We start from the raw sequence: 18293 nt of genomic DNA on the forward strand, positions 1-18293 counted from the left end.
TAACTGAAGTTTATTTAGTGCATTATCCAGATAGCCGGAGAGTCGAGCATTGCAGTAGACTAATCTAGAAGTGACAAAAGCAAAAGCATTTTTGCATCATTTTTGGACAAAAACGCTCAGATTTTTGCAATGTCACGAAGATGGAAAAAAGCTGTCCTTGAAATATTCTTGATATGTTCGTCCAAAGAGAGATCAGGGACCAGAGCAACGCCGAGGTCCAGAGGACCTTCAGTTTTATTTGAGACTGTACAACCATCAATATTAATTATCAGATTCAACAGCAGATCTTTGTTTCTTGGGACCTAGAAACTAGCATCTCTGTTTTGCCCAAGGTTAAAAGTAAAATATTTAATACCATCCACTTCCTTATGTCTAAAACACAGGCTTCCAGGGTAGGCAACTTTGGGGCTTCATTATGTGGTCCTAAAACGGAGCCTTGAGGAACACCTAAACTTACAGTTGATTTGTCAGAGGACAAACAATCCACAGAGACAAACTGATATCTTTCCGACAGATAAGATCTAAACCAGGCCAGAACTTGTCCGTGTAGACCAATTTGGGTCTCCAATCTCTCCAAAAGAATGTGGTGATCGATGGTATCAAAAGCAGCACTAAGGTCTAGGAGCACGAGGAGTGCAGAGCCTCGGTCTGACGTCATTAAAAGGTAATTTACCACCTTCAAAGTGCAGTTTCAAGTGCAGTTTCAGTGCTATTATGGGGTCTAAAACCAGACTGAAGCGTTTCATATACATTGTTTGTTTTCTGGAAGGTAGTGACTTTTTCTAACATTTTTGAGAGGAATGGGAGATTCGATATAGGCAGATATTTATTTATTTTTTCTGGGTCAAGGTTTGGCCTTTTCAAGAGAGGCTTTATTACTGCCACTTTTAGGGTGTTTGGTACACATCCGGTGGATAAAGAGCCATTTATTATGTTCAACATAGGACATAGGAGGGCCAAGCACAGCAAGTAGCTCTTTCAGTAGTTTAGTATGCAGCTTGACGGTTTAGAAGCCATGACTATTTTCATGAATGTGTCAAGAGATACAGAATTTTAAAAACTTGCCTATCTCCATGTATCCTAGGTCCTGGCAGTTCTGTACAGACTCAGAACAATTGAGCTTTGGAGAGATACGCAGATTCAAAGTGGAGTCCATAATTTGCTTTCTAATGATCATGATCTTTTCATCGAAGAAGTTCATGAATTTATCACTGCTAAAGTGAAATATATCCTCTCTTGTTGAATGCTGCTTTTTAGTTAGCCTTTCAACAATATCTAATATAAATTTGGGATTGTTCTTAGCCTCGTTTAACACAGTAAATTCATCAGGCTTGAGCCATGTTCCAGTCAGGCCAATCACATCAAGATTATGATCAGTGAATAGTTCATTGACTATGACTGCCTTGGAAGTGAGGGATCTAACATTAAGTAGCCCTATTTTGAGATATCACAATCTCTTTCAATAATGACAGGAATGGAGGAGGCCTTTTATTCCAGTGAGATTGCTAAGGCGAATACCGCCATGTTTTGTTTTGCTCAACCTAGATCGAGGCACAGACACTGTCTCAATGGGGATAGCTGAGCTGACTACACTGACTGTGCTAGTGGCAGACTCCACTAAACTGGCAGGTTGGCTAAAAGCCTGCTGCCTGGCCTGCACCCTCTCTCATTGTGGAGATAGAGGTGTTAGAGCCCTGTCTATGTTCATAGATAGGATGAGAGCACCCCTCCAGCTAGGATGGAGTCCATCACTCCTCAGCAGGCCATACTTGGTCCTGTTTGTGGGTGAGTCCCAGAAAGAGGGCCAATTATCTACAAATTATATCTTTTGGGAGGGGCAGAAAACAGTTTTCAACCAGCGATTGAGTTGTGAGACTGCTGTAGAGCTCATCACTCCCCCTAACTGGGACGGGGGCAGAGACAATTACACAATGCTGACACATCTTTCTAGCTGATTTACACGTTGAAGCTATGTTGCGTTTGGTGACCTCTGACGGTTTCATTCTAACTTCTTGGTGCCGACGTGGATAACAATATCTCTACACTTGCCAGTTCTAGCCTTATCCAGCACCATCGTTAGACTAGCCTTTTTTGTCGGTTGCCCTGCCCCCTGGTAAACAGTGTATGATCGCTGTATGATTATTTTTACGTGAAATATTGCGGGCAATGGAGTCGCCAATGACTAGGGTTTTCAATTTATCAGAGCTAATGGTGGGAGGCTTCGGAGGCTCAAACCCCGTAACGGGTGGAGGAGAGACCTGAGAAGACTCATTGCTTAATAGGGAGAACCGGTTGAAAGTTTCTGTCGGCTGAATGAGCGACAAGGTTGAGTATGCCGACAGCATTTCTTTCCAGAAGCCTTGAGAAAATTGGGGGGGGGGCATTTATACTACTATCTGTACTTACTGGTGGCATTCTTTCCTACACTTAAAATTACCCTTGCCTAACAATTGCATCTGAAGCTGTGCTTGCAACATGGCTATCCTCACCATAAGGTGATAATTCTCCTGTATATTATGAGTACAGCGGCTGCAATTAGATGGCATAGTGTTAATGTTACTAAACTCAGCAAAAAAATAAACGTCCCTTTTTCAGGACCCTGTCTTTCAAAGATAATTCGTAAAAATCCAAATAACTTCACAGATCTTCATTGTAAAGGGTTTAAATGCTTGTTCAATGAACCATAAACAATTAATGAACATGCACCTGTGGAACGGTCATTAAGACACTAACAGCTTACAGACGGTAGGCAATTAAGGTCACAGTTATGAAAACTTAAGACACTAAATAGGCCTTTCTACTGTCTTTGAAAAACACCAAAAGAAAGATGCCCAGGGTCCCTGCTCATCTGCGCGAACGTGGCTTAGGCATGCTGCATAGAAGCATGAGGACTGCAGATGTGGCCGGGGCAATAAATTGCAATGTCCGTACTGTGAGACGCCTAAGACAGCGCTACAGGGAGACAGGACGGACAGCTGATCGTCCTCGCAGTGGCAGACCACGTGTAACAACACCTGCCCAGGATCGGTACATCCGAACATCACGGGACAGGTACAGGACGTGGGACAGGTACAGGATGGCAACAACTGCCCGAGTTACACCAGGAATACACAATCCCTCCATCAGTGCTCTGTCTGCAATAGGCTGAGAGAGGCTAGACTGAGGGCTTGTAGGCCTGTTGTAAGGCAGGTCCTCACCAGACATCACTGGCAACAATGTCGCCTATGGGCACAAACCGACACCGTTGCTGGACCAGACAGGACTGACAAAAAGTGCTCTTCACTGACGAGTCGGGGTTTTGTCTCACCAGGGGTGATGGTCTGATTCACGTTTAACGTCGAAGGAATTAGCGTTACACCAAGGCCTGTACTCTGGAGCAGGATCGATTTGGAGGTGGAGGGTCCGTCATGGTCTGGGGCGGTGTGTCACAGCATCATCGGACTGAGCTTGTTGTCATTGCAGGCAATCTCAATGCTGTGCATTATAGGGAAGACATTATCCTCCCTCATGTAGTACTCTTCCTGCAGGCTCATCCTGACATGACCCTCCAGCATGACAATGCCACAAGCCATACTGCTCGTTCTGTGCGTGATTTCCTGCAAGACCGGAATGTCAGTGTTCTGCCATGGCCAGCGAAGAGCCCAGATCTCAATCCCATTGAGCACGTCTGGGACCTGTTGGATCGGAGGGTGCGGGCTAGGGCCATTCCCCCCAGCAATGTCTGGAAACTTGCAGGTGCCTTGGTGGAAGAGCGGGGTAACATCTCACAGCAAGAACTGGCAAATCTGGTGCAGTCCATGAGGAGGAGATGCACTGCAGTACTTAATGCAGCTGGTGGCCACACCAGATACTGACTGTTACTTTTGATTTTGACCCCCCCTTTGTTCAGGAACACATTAGTCCATTTCTGTTAGTCACATGTCTGTGGAACTTGTTCAGTTTATGTCTCAATTGTTGAATCTGGTTATGTTCATACAAATATTTACACACGTTAACTTTGCTGAAAATAAACACAGTTGACAGTGAGAGGACGTTTCTTTTTTTGCTGAGTTTACTTGAATGAAAATAGTAGAGCAAGGAAAAGATGTTGGTAAAAATGTAATAAAAGTAAAAACAATTTGGCAGCTAGCCAAGTTGCAACAAACAGCACAACAGCACTGAGACAAGTCCGGAACTTGAGATGCAAGTTTTTCCTTTGAAATGTGTTAGTGTGTTGATAAGGGAAATTCAGCCAACACATTGAAAATCAAGACAAATATAGCCTACGTGTATCTTACTTATAGTACTGCATCTTTCTTCAGCCTTGTAGACAATCACACTGCTGGCTAATAATCAAGTTTATCCACATTTTAAAAAAAGTTACAACCTTATTCCCCCCCAAAATGTCCTCATCAATCTACACACAATAACCCATAATGACAAAGCAAAAACAGATTTTTTTAGAATTTTTGGCAAATGTATACATTTTTTAAAAACTGATTAGTATTCAGACCCTTTGCTATGAGACTCGAAATTGAGCTCAGATTCATCCTGTTTGTCACGTTCTGACCTTAATTTCCTTTGTTTTGTATTTATTTAGTATGGTCAGGGCGTGAGTTGGGTGGGTTGTCTATGTTTGTTTTTCTTGGTTTTGGGAATTTCTATGTTTCGGCCTAGTATGGTTCTCAATCAGAGGCAGGTGTCATTAGTTGTCTCTGATTGAGAATCATACTTAGGTAGCCTGGGTTTCACTGTGTGTTTGTGGGTGATTGTTTCCGTGTCTGTGTTTGTTCGCCACACGGTACTGTTTCGGTTTTGTTCACGTTTATTGTTTTGTATTCATTGAGTGTTCAGTTCATGTTTTTAAATAAACAACCATGGACACTTACCACGCCGCATCTTGGTCCGATCCTTGCTACACCTCCTCTTCAGACGAAGAGGAGGAAAACCCTTACACTGTTTCTATTAATCATCCTTTAGATGTTTATACAACTTGATTGGAGTCCACCTGTGGTAAATTCAATTGATTGGACATGATTTGGAAAGGCACACACCTGTGTATATAAGGTCCCACAGCTGACAGTGCATGTCAGAGCAAAAACCAAGCCATGAGGTCGAAGGAATTGTCCGTAGAGCGCCGAGACAGTATTGTGTCGAGGCACAGATCTGGGGAAGGGTGCCCAAAAAATGTCTGCAGTGTTGAATGTCCCCAAGAATAAGGCCAAACTGAGCAATCGTGGGAGAAGGGCCTTGCTCAGGGAGGTGACCAAGAACCTGCTGGTCACTCTGAAAGAGCTCCAGAGTTCCTCTGTGGAGTTTGGAGAACCTTATAGAAGGACAACCATCTCTGCAGCACTCCATCAATCAGCCCTTTATTGTAGAGTGGCCAGACGGAAGCCACTCCTCAGTAAAAGGCACATGACAGCCCACTTAGAGTTTGCCGAAAGGCACCTAAAGGACTCTCAGACCATGAGAAACAAGATTCTCTGGTCTGATGAAACCAAGATTGAACTCTTTGGCCTGAATGCCAAGCGTCAAGTCTGGAGGAAACCTGGCACCATCCGTAAGGTAAAGCATGGTGGTGGCAGGAGACTAGTCAGGATCGAGGGAAAGATGAACAGAGCAAAGTACAGAGAGATCCTTGATGAAGTGAACAGTCTTTTTCCTTCAAGAGATACTTCGGGATTTTGGTAATGAGTAATGGTAATGCCCTTTAACTGCGTGCAGTTTGAAGGAAGTTGCTAACTAGCGCTAGCGCAATCCTGAAGTATCCCTTTAACAACAAAGCTTGATATGAGGGGGCCTCAAACCTTTTAAGGAGAAAAAGTCTAAACGTAAACTTTAAATGTTCGCAAGTATGTTATCGGTATGTTAGTTTCCCTGGCACCATTTCCACATGGTAATGTTTTAGCATTTTTGGCACAAATCCCGTCCAAGTCATGTGACCAATATTAGAATTGTTTTTACGCATCATGTCCAAATCATCCGAAACTAAATCCAATGTATTGTGAAGCGCAACAGTCACTTATAGATGATTTGAACATGATGCACAAGCAATTATAATATCGGTCTCATGACTTGAATGGGAAAGCATGTCATACTTTGTCCATAGACTGGTTACAGGGAAGGAAACCCAATATGATATTTAGTAATTTGGGTGAATTATCCCCTTAATAGCTTTGGCTGTGAGGGATGAAAAAATTCATTGGCATCTGTGACAATTATTTGAATAATTAAATGGGTGTTTTGTGCACAAAGGTGATGATTAAAGTGTCTTATTAGGAATTTTCAAATTTGACTTCTCCATGTCTGGGAATTGTCTTCCTGGGCCGGACGAAAGCTAAACTGCAATACCGAAAGTGTCCTCAAAGCCAGCAAGACAAAGAGGCTGATCGGGAACTACAGGAAATGGAGGGGCGCGCATGCCCCCATCCACATTCTTTGGAGCTACAGTGGAGAGGGTCGAGAGCTTAATGTTCTTTGGTGTCCACATCACTAAGGAATGAATATGGTCCACACACACCCACACAGTTGTGAAGAGGGCACGACAGCGCCTCTTCCCCCTCAGGAGGCTGAAAAGATTTGGCATGGGCCCTCAGATCCTCAAAAGGTCCTACAGCTGCACCATTGAGAGCATCGTGACTGCCTGCATCGCCGCTTGGTACGGCAACTGCAAAGCTCTACAGAGGGTGATGAGTACAGCCCAGTACATCACTGGGGCCAAGTTCCATGCAATCCTGGACCTCTATAACAGGCGACGTCAGATGAAGGCCCAAAAAATTGCCAAAGCCATATGTTCTCTCTGCCAGCACATGGCAAGCGGTACCAGTGCACTGAAAACAACAGGACCATGAACAGCTTATACCCCCAAGCCATAAGACTTCTAAACAAGACTGCTAAATAGCTAATCAAATGGCTACCCGGACTGCCTGCACTGACCCTTTTTGCACTAACTCTCTTGTACACACTGGACTACCCAAACACTGACACATACTTACACTGACACCCCAACACACACACACACACACACACACACACACACACACACACACACACACACTCACACATTTCACACTCACTACATATGCTGCGGCTACTGTCTTATCTATCCTGTTGCCTAGTCACCTTACTTCTACCTATATGTACATAGCTACCTCAATTAACTTGTACCCTTGCTCATCGACTCGGTACTGGTACCCCCTGTATATACCCATGTTATTTGTACTCCTATTCGCTGTGTATTTATTCCTCATGTCACTATTTTTTTAAATATTTTTTTAATAATCTTTAACACTGCATTGTTAGAAAAGGACCCGTAAGTAAGCATTTCACTGTTAGTCTACACCTGTTGTTTACGAAGCATGTGACAAATGAAATTAGATTATATTTGTCCTCTGGGTACAGTGGAAAGCAATGGTGTAAAATGTTAGGGTATCTGTACTTTACGATTTATATTTGACAACTTTTACTTCACTACATTCCTAAAGAAAACAATGTACTTTTTACTCCATACATTTTCCCTGACACCCAAAAGAACTGGTTACATTTTTAATGCTTAGCAGGAGAAGAAAATGGTCACACACTTATCAAGGGAACATCCCAGGTCATCCCTACTAACGGACTGACTAAACACATGCTTAGATTGTAAATGATGTCTGAGTGTTGGAGCATGCCCCTGGCTATCTTTAAATTTAAAAAACAAGAACATGATGCTGTCTGGTTTGCTTAATATAAGAAATTATTTATATTTTTGCTTTTACTTTTGATACTTAAGTATATTTAAAACCAAATACTTTAACTTTTACTCAAGTAGTATTTTACTGGGTGACTTGAATAATTTTCTATTAGGGTACAGTTGAAGTCGGAAGTTTACATACACTTAGCTTTTTCAACCACTCCACAAATGTATTTTTAACAAACTATAGTTTTGGCAAGTTGGTTAGGAGGACATCTACTTTGTGCATGACACAAGTCATTTTTCCAACAATTGTTTACAGACTGATTATTTCACTTATAATTCAATGTATCACAATTCCAGTGGGTCAGAAGTTTACATACACTAAGTTACCTGTGCCTTTAAACCGCTTGGACAATTCCAGGAAATTATGTCATGGCTTTAGGAGCTTCTGATAGGCTAATTGACATCATTTGAGTCTATTGGATGTATTTCAAGGCCTACCTTCAAACTCAGTGCCTATTTGCTTGACATCATGGGACAACCAAAAGAAATCAGCCAAGACCTCAGAAAAAAAAGATTGTAGACCTCCACAAGTCTGGTTCATCCTTGGGAGCAATTTCCAAACGCCTGAAGGTAGCACATTCATCTTAACAAACAATAGTACGCAAGTATAAACACCATGGGACCATACAGCCGTCATACCGCTCAGGAAGGAGATGCGTTCTGTCTCCTAGAGATGAATGTACTTTGATGCGAAAAGTGCAAATCAATCCCAGAACAACAGCAAAGGATCTTGTGAAGATGCTGGAGGAAACAGGTACAAAAGTATCTATATCCACAGTAAAATGAGTCCTATATCGACATAACCTGAAAGGCCGCTCAGCAAGGAGGGGCCACTGCTCCAAAACCAACATTAAGAAGCCAGACTACGGTTTGCAACTGCACATGGGGACAAATATCGTACTTTTTGGAGAAATGTCCTCTGGTCTGATTAAACTAAAATAAAACTGTTTGGCCATAATGACCACTGTTATGTTTGGAGGGAAAAGGGGGAGGCTTGCAAGCTTAAGAACACCATCCCAACCGTGAAGTACAGGGGTGGCAGCATCATGTTGTGGGGGTGCTTTGCTGCAGGAGGGACTGGTGCACTTCACAAAATAGATGGCATCCTGAGGGAGGATAATTATGTAGATATATTGAAGCAACATCTCAAGACATCAGTCAGGAAGTTAAAGCTTGGTCGAAAATAGGTCTTTCAAATGGACAATGACCCCAAGCGTACTGCCAAAGTTGTGGCAAAATGGCTTAAGGACAACAGTCGAGGTATTGGAGTGGCCATCACAAAGCCCTGACTTCAATCCCATAGAACATTTGTGGGCAGAACTGAAAAAGCGTGTGCGAGGAAGGAGGCCTACAAACCCGACACCAGCTCTGTCAGGAGGAATGGGACAAAATTTACCCAATGTACTGTGGGAAGCTTGTGGAAGGCTACCTGAAACGTTTGACCCAAGTTAAACAATTTAAAGGCAATGCTACCAAATACTAATTGAGTGTATGTAAACTTCTGACCCACTGTGAATGTGATGAAAGAAATAAAAGCTGAAATAAATCATTCTCTCTACTATTATTCTAACAGTTCACATTCTTAAAATAAAGTGGTGATCCTAACTGCCCTAAAACAGGGAATTTTTACTAGGATTAAATGTCAGGAATTGTGAAAAACTGAGTTTAGATGTATTTGGCTAAGGTGTATGTGAACTTCAGACATCAACTGTATCTTTACTTTTATTCAAGTTTACCGATTGGGTATTTTTTCCACCATTGGTGGAAAGTGTGCTTCTAGACCAGAACCCTGGTGGCCTTAATCCAGAGCCCTCTTTCTACATCTGTTTCATGTACCATCTGTGTGTGACAAAACCATCTAAAACAAGCCTTCATGTTATTTTCAACACCATAAAGCTCTAAGAACTTTCTTTGCACAAATTGTACCCCTCACACGCCTGGTGCTCTAGATTTCCACAGCTCCCCCCCCCCCCCCCCCCCAACAAAAGTTCTGTAAATTGTACAATATTATAATATTCAATGTAGCACATTAAAATAAGTCTTGATGATAGATTATTTCATTGTACCACCAATGATTCTGAGTCTTGACCATTAATTTAGATCTGGGACTTTTATTTAGAAAAGACTATAGCTTTCATGATACCGGAAGTATTTCTATATTTACAATGTTTTTTAAATACCTAAGGTCGCTAACTGCACGTTGCTAGTTAGTTGCAATACTGTAGCTATTAGCGCGCTATTTCCTAGCTGGGAGAGAAGCCCTTTGCCTTCACAGAAACATCAATATCTTCGCTTAATTCCTTCTCTCTTTTTTCATAACATCTAGTTAACGGTGGTTGCGTTATCTTCAAACTATCTAGAATCGTTGGCTAGCTAATGTTTGTCAAGCTAACTTTGGTACCATTGGAAGCTAACGTTAGGCTATTCAGCACTAGCCAGAGTTTTAGCAATCTCATTCCATACATTAGCTAGCCAGTTGCAAGCTGGCATTTATATTCACTAACTAGCTCCATACTTTTGGCGATTTTATTTAGCATTTTGTATTGTTTACTAGCTCGTCTGTCTGAAACAAAGGTGAGCATGGCAATGAGACAGACACCACTCACCTGCTCTGGCCACACAAGACCTGTGGTGGATCTAGCCTTCAGTGGCATCACCCCATACGGGTATTTTCTCATCAGTGCCTGCAAGGGTAAGATTAGATAACCATAGATCATTGTTTAGAAAATATTGAATGTAAAGTAGAGTTTAACAAAGTTATATTACCTAATTTTCTCAGGTGGGGGTCTGAATAGAGAGGGGAATTTAATAATGAATTTAGGAAATTATCATAGACTTTTTCACTCATGTATGTGCTACAGTTGGAGGTACTGTAGTTGTCTAACCACTTATGATGGTTCCTTCTTGTAGATGGCAAACCCATGTTGCGCCAGGGAGACACAGGGGACTGGATCGGAACGTTCCTGGGTCACAAGGGTGCTGTCTGGGGGGCCACTCTGAATAATGAAGCCACCAAGGCAGCCACTGCTGCTGCAGATTTCACTGCGTATGTATTTAGGCCTACAACATAGCCTGGCCATGACCATGTTATGACAACAATGTAGAGAGCAATGGTAATTGTGTCTTTTATGTAGGCTCTAATGGAGACTGTTCCTTTATCATGACTCTCAGTTCCATTACGCATAAGAGTCATTTGACGAAGGCATTTTGTTAAAAGCAACATGCTCAATCTGAACATTAACACGCGTTGCTTGCGGTACGGTTTTGGAAGAATAAGGACCTTATCTTTCATATCAACGAGAAATAATTTTCAAAATACAAAAGGTTAAATTGATACACCTTGATAGGGTTAGTGTTGCTACACGGCCATATCTCCATGTTACAGCACTTGCTTATGGGAAACCGATGGAAGACAAGCAGCGACCACCTTTACTAATGGTCTATCTAGCATTCTCCGAACACCTGTGTGTAAGATTAACTTGCCAGTCGTGTGCGTCGCGTATGGCTGAAAACTGTGGGGAGAAGGCAGAATGCTGACTAGAGTTTGAGGGCTATAATGGAGGCTAACTTCGCCATGGCTCTTTGGCCAGCACCTATGGGGAAATTAATGTTTTTAGGGGGATTAATACCGAAAATAAGGTCTGTCTTAAACAAGGGCTTAGGAGATCTTATGCGTTTTGTTCTATGAGATAATTCTGAACTATTTATGTAATCAAGTAAAAAGTTAACAATATGTAATGTAAAATATAAAAAACGACTATTCTTTAACCTGTATTTTACTAGGCAAGTCAGTTCAGAACAAATTCTTATTTACATTGACTGCCTACCCCAGCCAAACCCGGAAGACGCTGGGCCAATTGTGCGCCGTCCTATGGGTCTCACAATCACGGCCGGTTGTGATACAGCCTGAAATCAAACCAGGTTCTGTAGTGACGCCTCTAGCACTAAGATGTAGTGCCTTAGACCGCTGCGCCACTCGGGAGCCCATGCCTTTGATGTCTAGCAAACAGGTTTAGCTTACCTTGTCAGACAGACCCAAAATCAATTCTAGACGACATCGTTCGGGAACCAATAAAACAAGCACCTTCCCGTTGAAGAGATGTGGTTGCAGCCTGGAGCAAAACAATATACCATTCTTGTGTTTTTGTTTGAGCTGGTAGCTTACAAAGCTAACTGGCTTTTTGTCAGACTAGCATCGCGTAATTTTGCGACTAATGTTGTCGTTCCATATCTCTGAAAGTGAGTGACTTGTTGGCAACTGACTTATTTTGAGCCATTAGGCTACTGCAATTAGGCTACTGTATTATTTTTCTTGGCTGATGTATACTGTTGGGTAGGAGCGTTGGGTCAGTAATGAAAGGTTGCTGGATTGAATCCCCGAGCTGACAAGGTAATACAAATCTGTTAATCTGCCCCTGAGCAAGGCAGTTAACCAACTGTTCCCTGGGTCGCCAATGATATGGATGTTAAGGCAGCCCCCCGCACCTCTCTTGATTCAGAAGGGTTGGGTTAAATACGGAAGACACATTTCAGTTGAATGCATTCAGTTGTACAACTGATGATGACTATCTCTTTGCTCTTCAGGAAGGTGTGGGATGCCGTGACTGGAGATGAGGTGCTCACTCTGGCACACAAGCACATTGTCAAGTCAGTCAATTTTACTCAGGTACTACAGTTACTTGGAATTGATATGGGTTTTACTGTACGTGTCAAATGTATGAGATTGAGGACTTAAATTCTCCCTGTCATGACAGTGTAAACCTGTTTACATGTCTCGCATATCTTTTTTGTTCTGGGGACTTTCTTATGGGACTTAAATATATTTGATATTTCAGTCAACTTCTTCCGCCTCCATTTCTCTCTGACAGGATAGCAGTTGTCTGTTAACAGGAGGGAATGATAAGATAATACGCATCTACGACCTCAACAAACCGGAAGCAGGTTTGTACCAATGCAAGCCCTTGTTTAATTGTTTGTGTCAACGTTTGGTTGTGTTGAGATATGTATTGTGTTTTGTTTCCCTCAGAACCGCAAGAGATTACAGGGCACACGTCTGCCATAAAGAAAGCCCTGTGGTGTAACAACGACACACAGATCCTCTCTGCCGCTGATGACAAAACCGTACGGTCAGTGCTCTTTGATCTACCTGGTTCTACATTTGTCATGGATATTATCATCTTATATACTATCGGGAACATTTGGAAGCATTTGCAGTCATTTTTCCTTGCGGCAAAAAGGGCAGTGTGGGGCAGTGTGTGATTATCAACATCGAAAAGTCATAAACATACTATGGTCATAAGTCTGGCCACCACTCTGATTTTTGCTGTCATTTCTTGATGACTTTTCAATCAACCGAGTACTGTATCTATTGATCTAAAATATGTATTTCTATATTCCCTTGTGTAGACTGTGGGACAGGAATTCCACTGAGGTTGTGAAGCAGCTCTCCTTCGACATGTCAGTCAGCAGCATGGAGTACATCCCTGACGGAGAGGTTTTGGTCATCACCTATGGAAAGACCATCGCGTTCTACAATGCCCTCAGGTACAATACTCAAAACCCAGGCATTGCCCTCAGGCATAGCTCGAGGTAGACGTTGTCACTAACCACACATCTAGGATAAGATTTTCCCACCCCCAAACCTAGCCTAAACCATTAGGGGACTGATAAAATATCTGACCCTGTATCATAGGTTAGGGACTACTTCTACCTACTCCTCAGGGGCAGTCATAGCATACAGTATATGCCATCCATTATAGTTCGATTTCTCTCATATTTGATTGTAATTGCTAGTGCTAAAGCTGTGTGTGTTTCCTTACTGACTTGTGTTTCTCCCTAGCCTTGACATGATCAAGACTGTGGATGCCCCTGCCTCCATTCACTCTGCCTCGCTGCATCCAGATAAGGACTTCTTTGTTGCCGGGGGAGATGACTTCAAGCTCTACAAATTTGACTACGGCACCAAGGAGGAGTTGGGTAAAGCAGCAGCTTAAACTACAATTAAAAAAAAAAAAATCCCACCAATTTACAGTGCATTTGGCAATTATTCAGACCCCTTGACTTTTCCCATATTTTGTAACGTTACAGCCTTATTCTAAGTAGATTTTTCCCCTCATCAATCTACACACCATACCCCATAATGACAAATCAAAAACAGGTTTTAGATTTTTTTTTTTTTTTTCAAATGTATAAAAAAACATTTAAAAAATGGAAATAATACATTTACATAAGTATACCCTTTACTCAGTACTTTGTTGAAGCACCTTTGGCAGTGATTATAGCCTCGAGTCTTCTTTGGTATGACGCTACATGCTTGGCACACCTGTATTTGGGGAGTTTCTCCCCATTCTTCTCTGCAGATCCTCTCAAGCTCTGTCATGTTGGATGGGGAGCAATTGCTGCACAGCTATTTTCATGTCTCTCCAGAGATTTTCGATCGGGTTCAAGTCCGGGCTCTGGCTGGGCCACTCGAGGACATTGAGACTTGTCCCAAAGCCACACCTGCATTGTATTGGCTGTGTGCATAGGGTTGTTGTCCTGTTGTATGGTGAACCTTCGACTCAGTCTGAGATTCTGAGTGCTCTGGAGCAGGTTTTTTGTTCAAGGATCTCTCTGTACTTTGCTCCGTTCAACTTTCCCTCGATTCTGACTAGCCTCCCAGTCCCTGCCGCTGAGAAACATCCCCACAGCATGATGCTGCCACCACCATGCTTCACCGTAGGGATGGTGCCAAGTTTTCTCCAGGCGTGATTCTTGGCATTCAGGCCAAAGAGTTCAATCTTGGCTTCATCAGACCAGAGAATCTTGTTTCTCATGGTCTGCGAGTCCTTTAGGTGCCTTTTTGCAAACCCCAAGTGGGCTGTCATGTGCCTTTTACTGAGGAGTGGCTTCCGTCTGGCCACTCTACCATAAAGGGCTAATTGGTGGAGTGCTGCAGAGATGGTTGTCAATCTGGAAGGTTCTCCCATCTCCACAGAGGACCTCTGGAGCTCTGTCAGTGACCATCGGGTTCTTGGTCACATCCCTGACCAAGGCCAGCATCCACCTCTGGCCTGCTCGCCTCCCTACCACTGAGGAAGTACAGTTCCCGCTCAGCCCAGTCAAAACTGTTCGCTGCTCTGGCCCCCCAATGGTGGAACAAACTCCCTCACGACGCCAGGACAGCGGAGTCAATCACCACCTTCCGGAGACACCTGAAACCCCACCTCTTTAAGGAATACCTAGGATAGGATAAAGTAATCCCTCTCACCCCCCCTCCCCCTGAAAAGATTTAGATGCACTACTGTTCCACTGGAGGTCATAAGGTGAATGCACCAATTTGTAAGTCGCTCTGGATAAGAGCGTCTGCTAAATGACTTAAATGTAAATGTAAATGAAGAGTCTTGGTGGTTCCAAACTTCTTCCATTTAAGAATGGAGGCCACTGTATTCTTTGGGACTTTCAATGCTGCAGAATCTATAGGTAATTCCTTCAACATCATGGCTTGGTTTTTGCTCTGACATGCACTGTCAACTGTGGGATCTTATATAAACAGGTGTGTATATTTCCAAACCATGTCCAATCATTTGAATTTACCACAGGTGGACTCCAATCAAGTTGTATAAACATCTCATGGATGATCAATAGAGACAGGTTGTACCTGAGCTCAATTTCGAGTCTCATAGCAAAGGGTCTGAATACTTAAGTAAAAAAAAGTTTATTTTATTTTTTAAATGTGCTAAATGTTCTAAAAAACTGTTTTTGCTTTGTCATCATGGGGTATTGTGTGTAGATTGAGAAAAAAAATACGTCATCCATTTTCAAATAAGGCTGTAACGTAACAAAATGTGGAAAAAGTCAAGGGGTCTTAATACTTTCCGAATTACCTGTATATAAGAGAATGCTCACTAAATCATAACCAACTCACTGACATTGACCGCATACTGTTGGAAAGGAGTGGCTCCCTCACATGTATGGCTTTATAACCTGTGTGGACATGTTTAGGGTTAGGGTCATGTTTAACACTGCTGTGGCTCTCTTTCCGCTCCTCCTGTAGAGTCATACAAGGGCCACTTTGGGCCAGTCCACTGCGTGCGGTTCAGTCCAGACGGGGAGCTGTATGCCAGTGGCTCTGAGGATGGTACGCTCCGGCTGTGGCAGACTGCGGTCGGCAAAACCTATGGCCTGTGGAAGTGTGTCCTTCCTGGTGAGTTTTCATGCTTAATGCCAAATAATTAATAGGGGTTCCTAGAAGCTTTATCTGAAATGACTGGGTCATTTGACTGGGTCAAGCAATATGGCATGGTATTGGCAAGGTGGTGACCGGTGCCTGGTTTCCTCCAGATGTGATGTGATGCTTGGCATTCAGGCCAAAGAGTTCAATCTTGGTTTCATAAGTCCAGAGAATCTTGTTTCTCATGGTCTGAGAGTCCTTTAGGTGCCTTTTGACCAACTCCAAGTGGGCTGTCATGTGCCTTTTACTGAGGAGTGGCTTCCGTCTGGCCACTCTAACATAAAGGGCTGATTGGTGGAGTGCCGCAGAGATAGTTGTCCTTCTGGTAGGTTCCCTCATCTCCACAGAGGACTTCTGGAGCTCTGTCAGAGTGACCATCGGGTTCTTGGTAACATCCCTGACCAAGGCCCTTCTCCCCCGATTGATCGATTTGGCAGGGTCTTGGTGGTTCCAAACTTCTTCCGTTTAAGAATAATGGAGGCCACGATGTTCTTGGGGACCTTCAATGCTGCAGAAATGTTTTGGTACACTTCCCCAGATCTGTGCCTCGACACAATCCTGTCTTGGATCTCTACAGATACTCCTACAGACCTCATTGCTTGGTTTTTGCACTGTCAACTGTGGGATCTTATATAGACAGGTGTGTGTGCCTTTCCAAATCATTTCCAATCATCTGAATTTACCACAGGTGGTCTCCAAGTTGTAGAAACAGCTCAAGGATGATCAATGGAAACAGGATGCAGCTCAATTTCGAGTCTCATAGCAAAGGGTCTGAATACTTGTAAATAAGGTATTTCTGCCTCCCGAATGGCACAGTGGTCTAAGGCACTGCATCGCAGTGCTAGCTGTGCCACTAGAGATTCTGGGTTTGAGTCCAGTCTCAGTCGCAGCCGGCCGCAACCGGGAAACCAATGGGGAGGCGCACAATTGACCCAGCATCGTCCGGGTTAGGGGAGGGTTTGGCCGGCAGGCATGTCCTTGTCCCATCGCGCACTAGCTACCCCTGTGGCAGGTCGGGCGCAGTGCATGCTGACACGGTCGCCGGGACCGGGACCTCCGACACAAGACTGTAACTACCAATTGGATACCGCTAAATTGGGGAGAAAAAGTGAAAAACCGTGTGTGTGTATATATATATATATATATATATATTTTTTAAATACATTTTCTAAAGACCTGTTTTTGATTCGTTATTATGGGGTAATTGTGTGTAGATTGGGGGGGGGGGGGTTATTTAATACATTTTAGAATAAGTCTGTACGCAGGGGTGGGAAACTCGAGTCCTCAAAGGCCTGATTGGTGTCACAACTTTTCTCGATCCTTAGCAAACACAGCTGAATAATCAAATTGCATTCTAATCTGAAGATCATGATTAGGTGATTATGGAGTCAGGTGTGTTAGCTGATGCACAATTGTGACACCAATCAGGCCCTCGAGGACTGGAATTACCCACCCCTGCACGTAACAAAGTGTGGAAAAAGTCAATGGGTCTGAGTACTGTCCGAATGCACTGTATCTTATCGGAAGGGGTGCTGACTTCGTTAAGAGGCTTAAAACCGAAATGGAATCAACCATGCAAATGTCATTGAGTGTTATTTTCCTCAACAGAGGAGCTGGTGTCCGAGAACTCTGACACAATATACTGCACTCCTGCTGCTCCTGAGATCAAGGCCTGAGACGGGGGGAGACGAAAGAAAGGAGAGCAGAAGGAGGTGAGGAGAAGAGCAGGGTGTTCCAGTCTGTTCAGAACACCAAGCCCCAGCAAGGACCTGAGCCCCTCCTCTTCACCAGGAACTGATCTGGAGTTGAGCTCTCGATTTACACACGTGTTCAGGCAGACCCAACACACATGTACACACACAAAATGGGTTCTAGTGGTAATTAGAAGAACACACACACATAGAGATTGGGTTCCAGAGGAAAGTAGTAGACCTGTGAGCATCAGGCTCATCGCTGCCTGCTTTCTCTCTGATCAGCTCAATCTGTCCCCCCTGATCTGTTTGTATGTTCAACACTGTGACCCCATGAGCAATTTTTGTTTTAAATGTATTTTTCAGGGGCAATTTGGTTCTCTGGATTTTTTTTCTTTCATTTTACAATATGGGAATACACACATAGTTACATGGGGAGGGAAACTGATGCTATCTTTGAGAAATTATGTTAATTTTCTCAATGAAATGATCTTATTCAGTAAAAGTGGTGTATTGTCCATAGGTGTACCCTAAACTAGTATATGGGGTAATGTTCTCTAACAGGCCAGAGAGTAAAATTACTTAAGTTGTTTGCTTTGTATTTTTGTCCTTGGTTGCAACTTTGCAGGTATGTAATTAAATAAAGAGATGCATACATCCATTCATTTTT

The 18293-nt window shown here is 43.1% G+C and overlaps 1 protein-coding gene across 1 annotated transcript; it reads left to right on the plus strand.

Annotated features, from left to right (window-relative positions):
* The first annotated feature begins 9892 nt into the window (after nt 1–9892).
* strap (serine/threonine kinase receptor associated protein) lies at nt 9893–18288 on the plus strand. The gene is made up of 9 exons (XM_029666249.2): nt 9893–10412; nt 10631–10766; nt 12305–12386; nt 12589–12661; nt 12747–12846; nt 13127–13264; nt 13560–13696; nt 15756–15905; nt 17541–18288. Exons 1-9 carry the CDS (start codon nt 10301–10303, stop codon nt 17606–17608), a joined length of 996 nt encoding a protein of 331 aa, XP_029522109.1. The 5' UTR covers nt 9893–10300; the 3' UTR covers nt 17609–18288.
* The last annotated feature ends 5 nt before the right edge of the window (nt 18289–18293 follow it).

Source organism: Oncorhynchus nerka, linkage group LG8, assembly GCF_034236695.1.
Source record: "Oncorhynchus nerka isolate Pitt River linkage group LG8, Oner_Uvic_2.0, whole genome shotgun sequence".
Taxonomy (NCBI): domain Eukaryota; kingdom Metazoa; phylum Chordata; class Actinopteri; order Salmoniformes; family Salmonidae; genus Oncorhynchus; species Oncorhynchus nerka.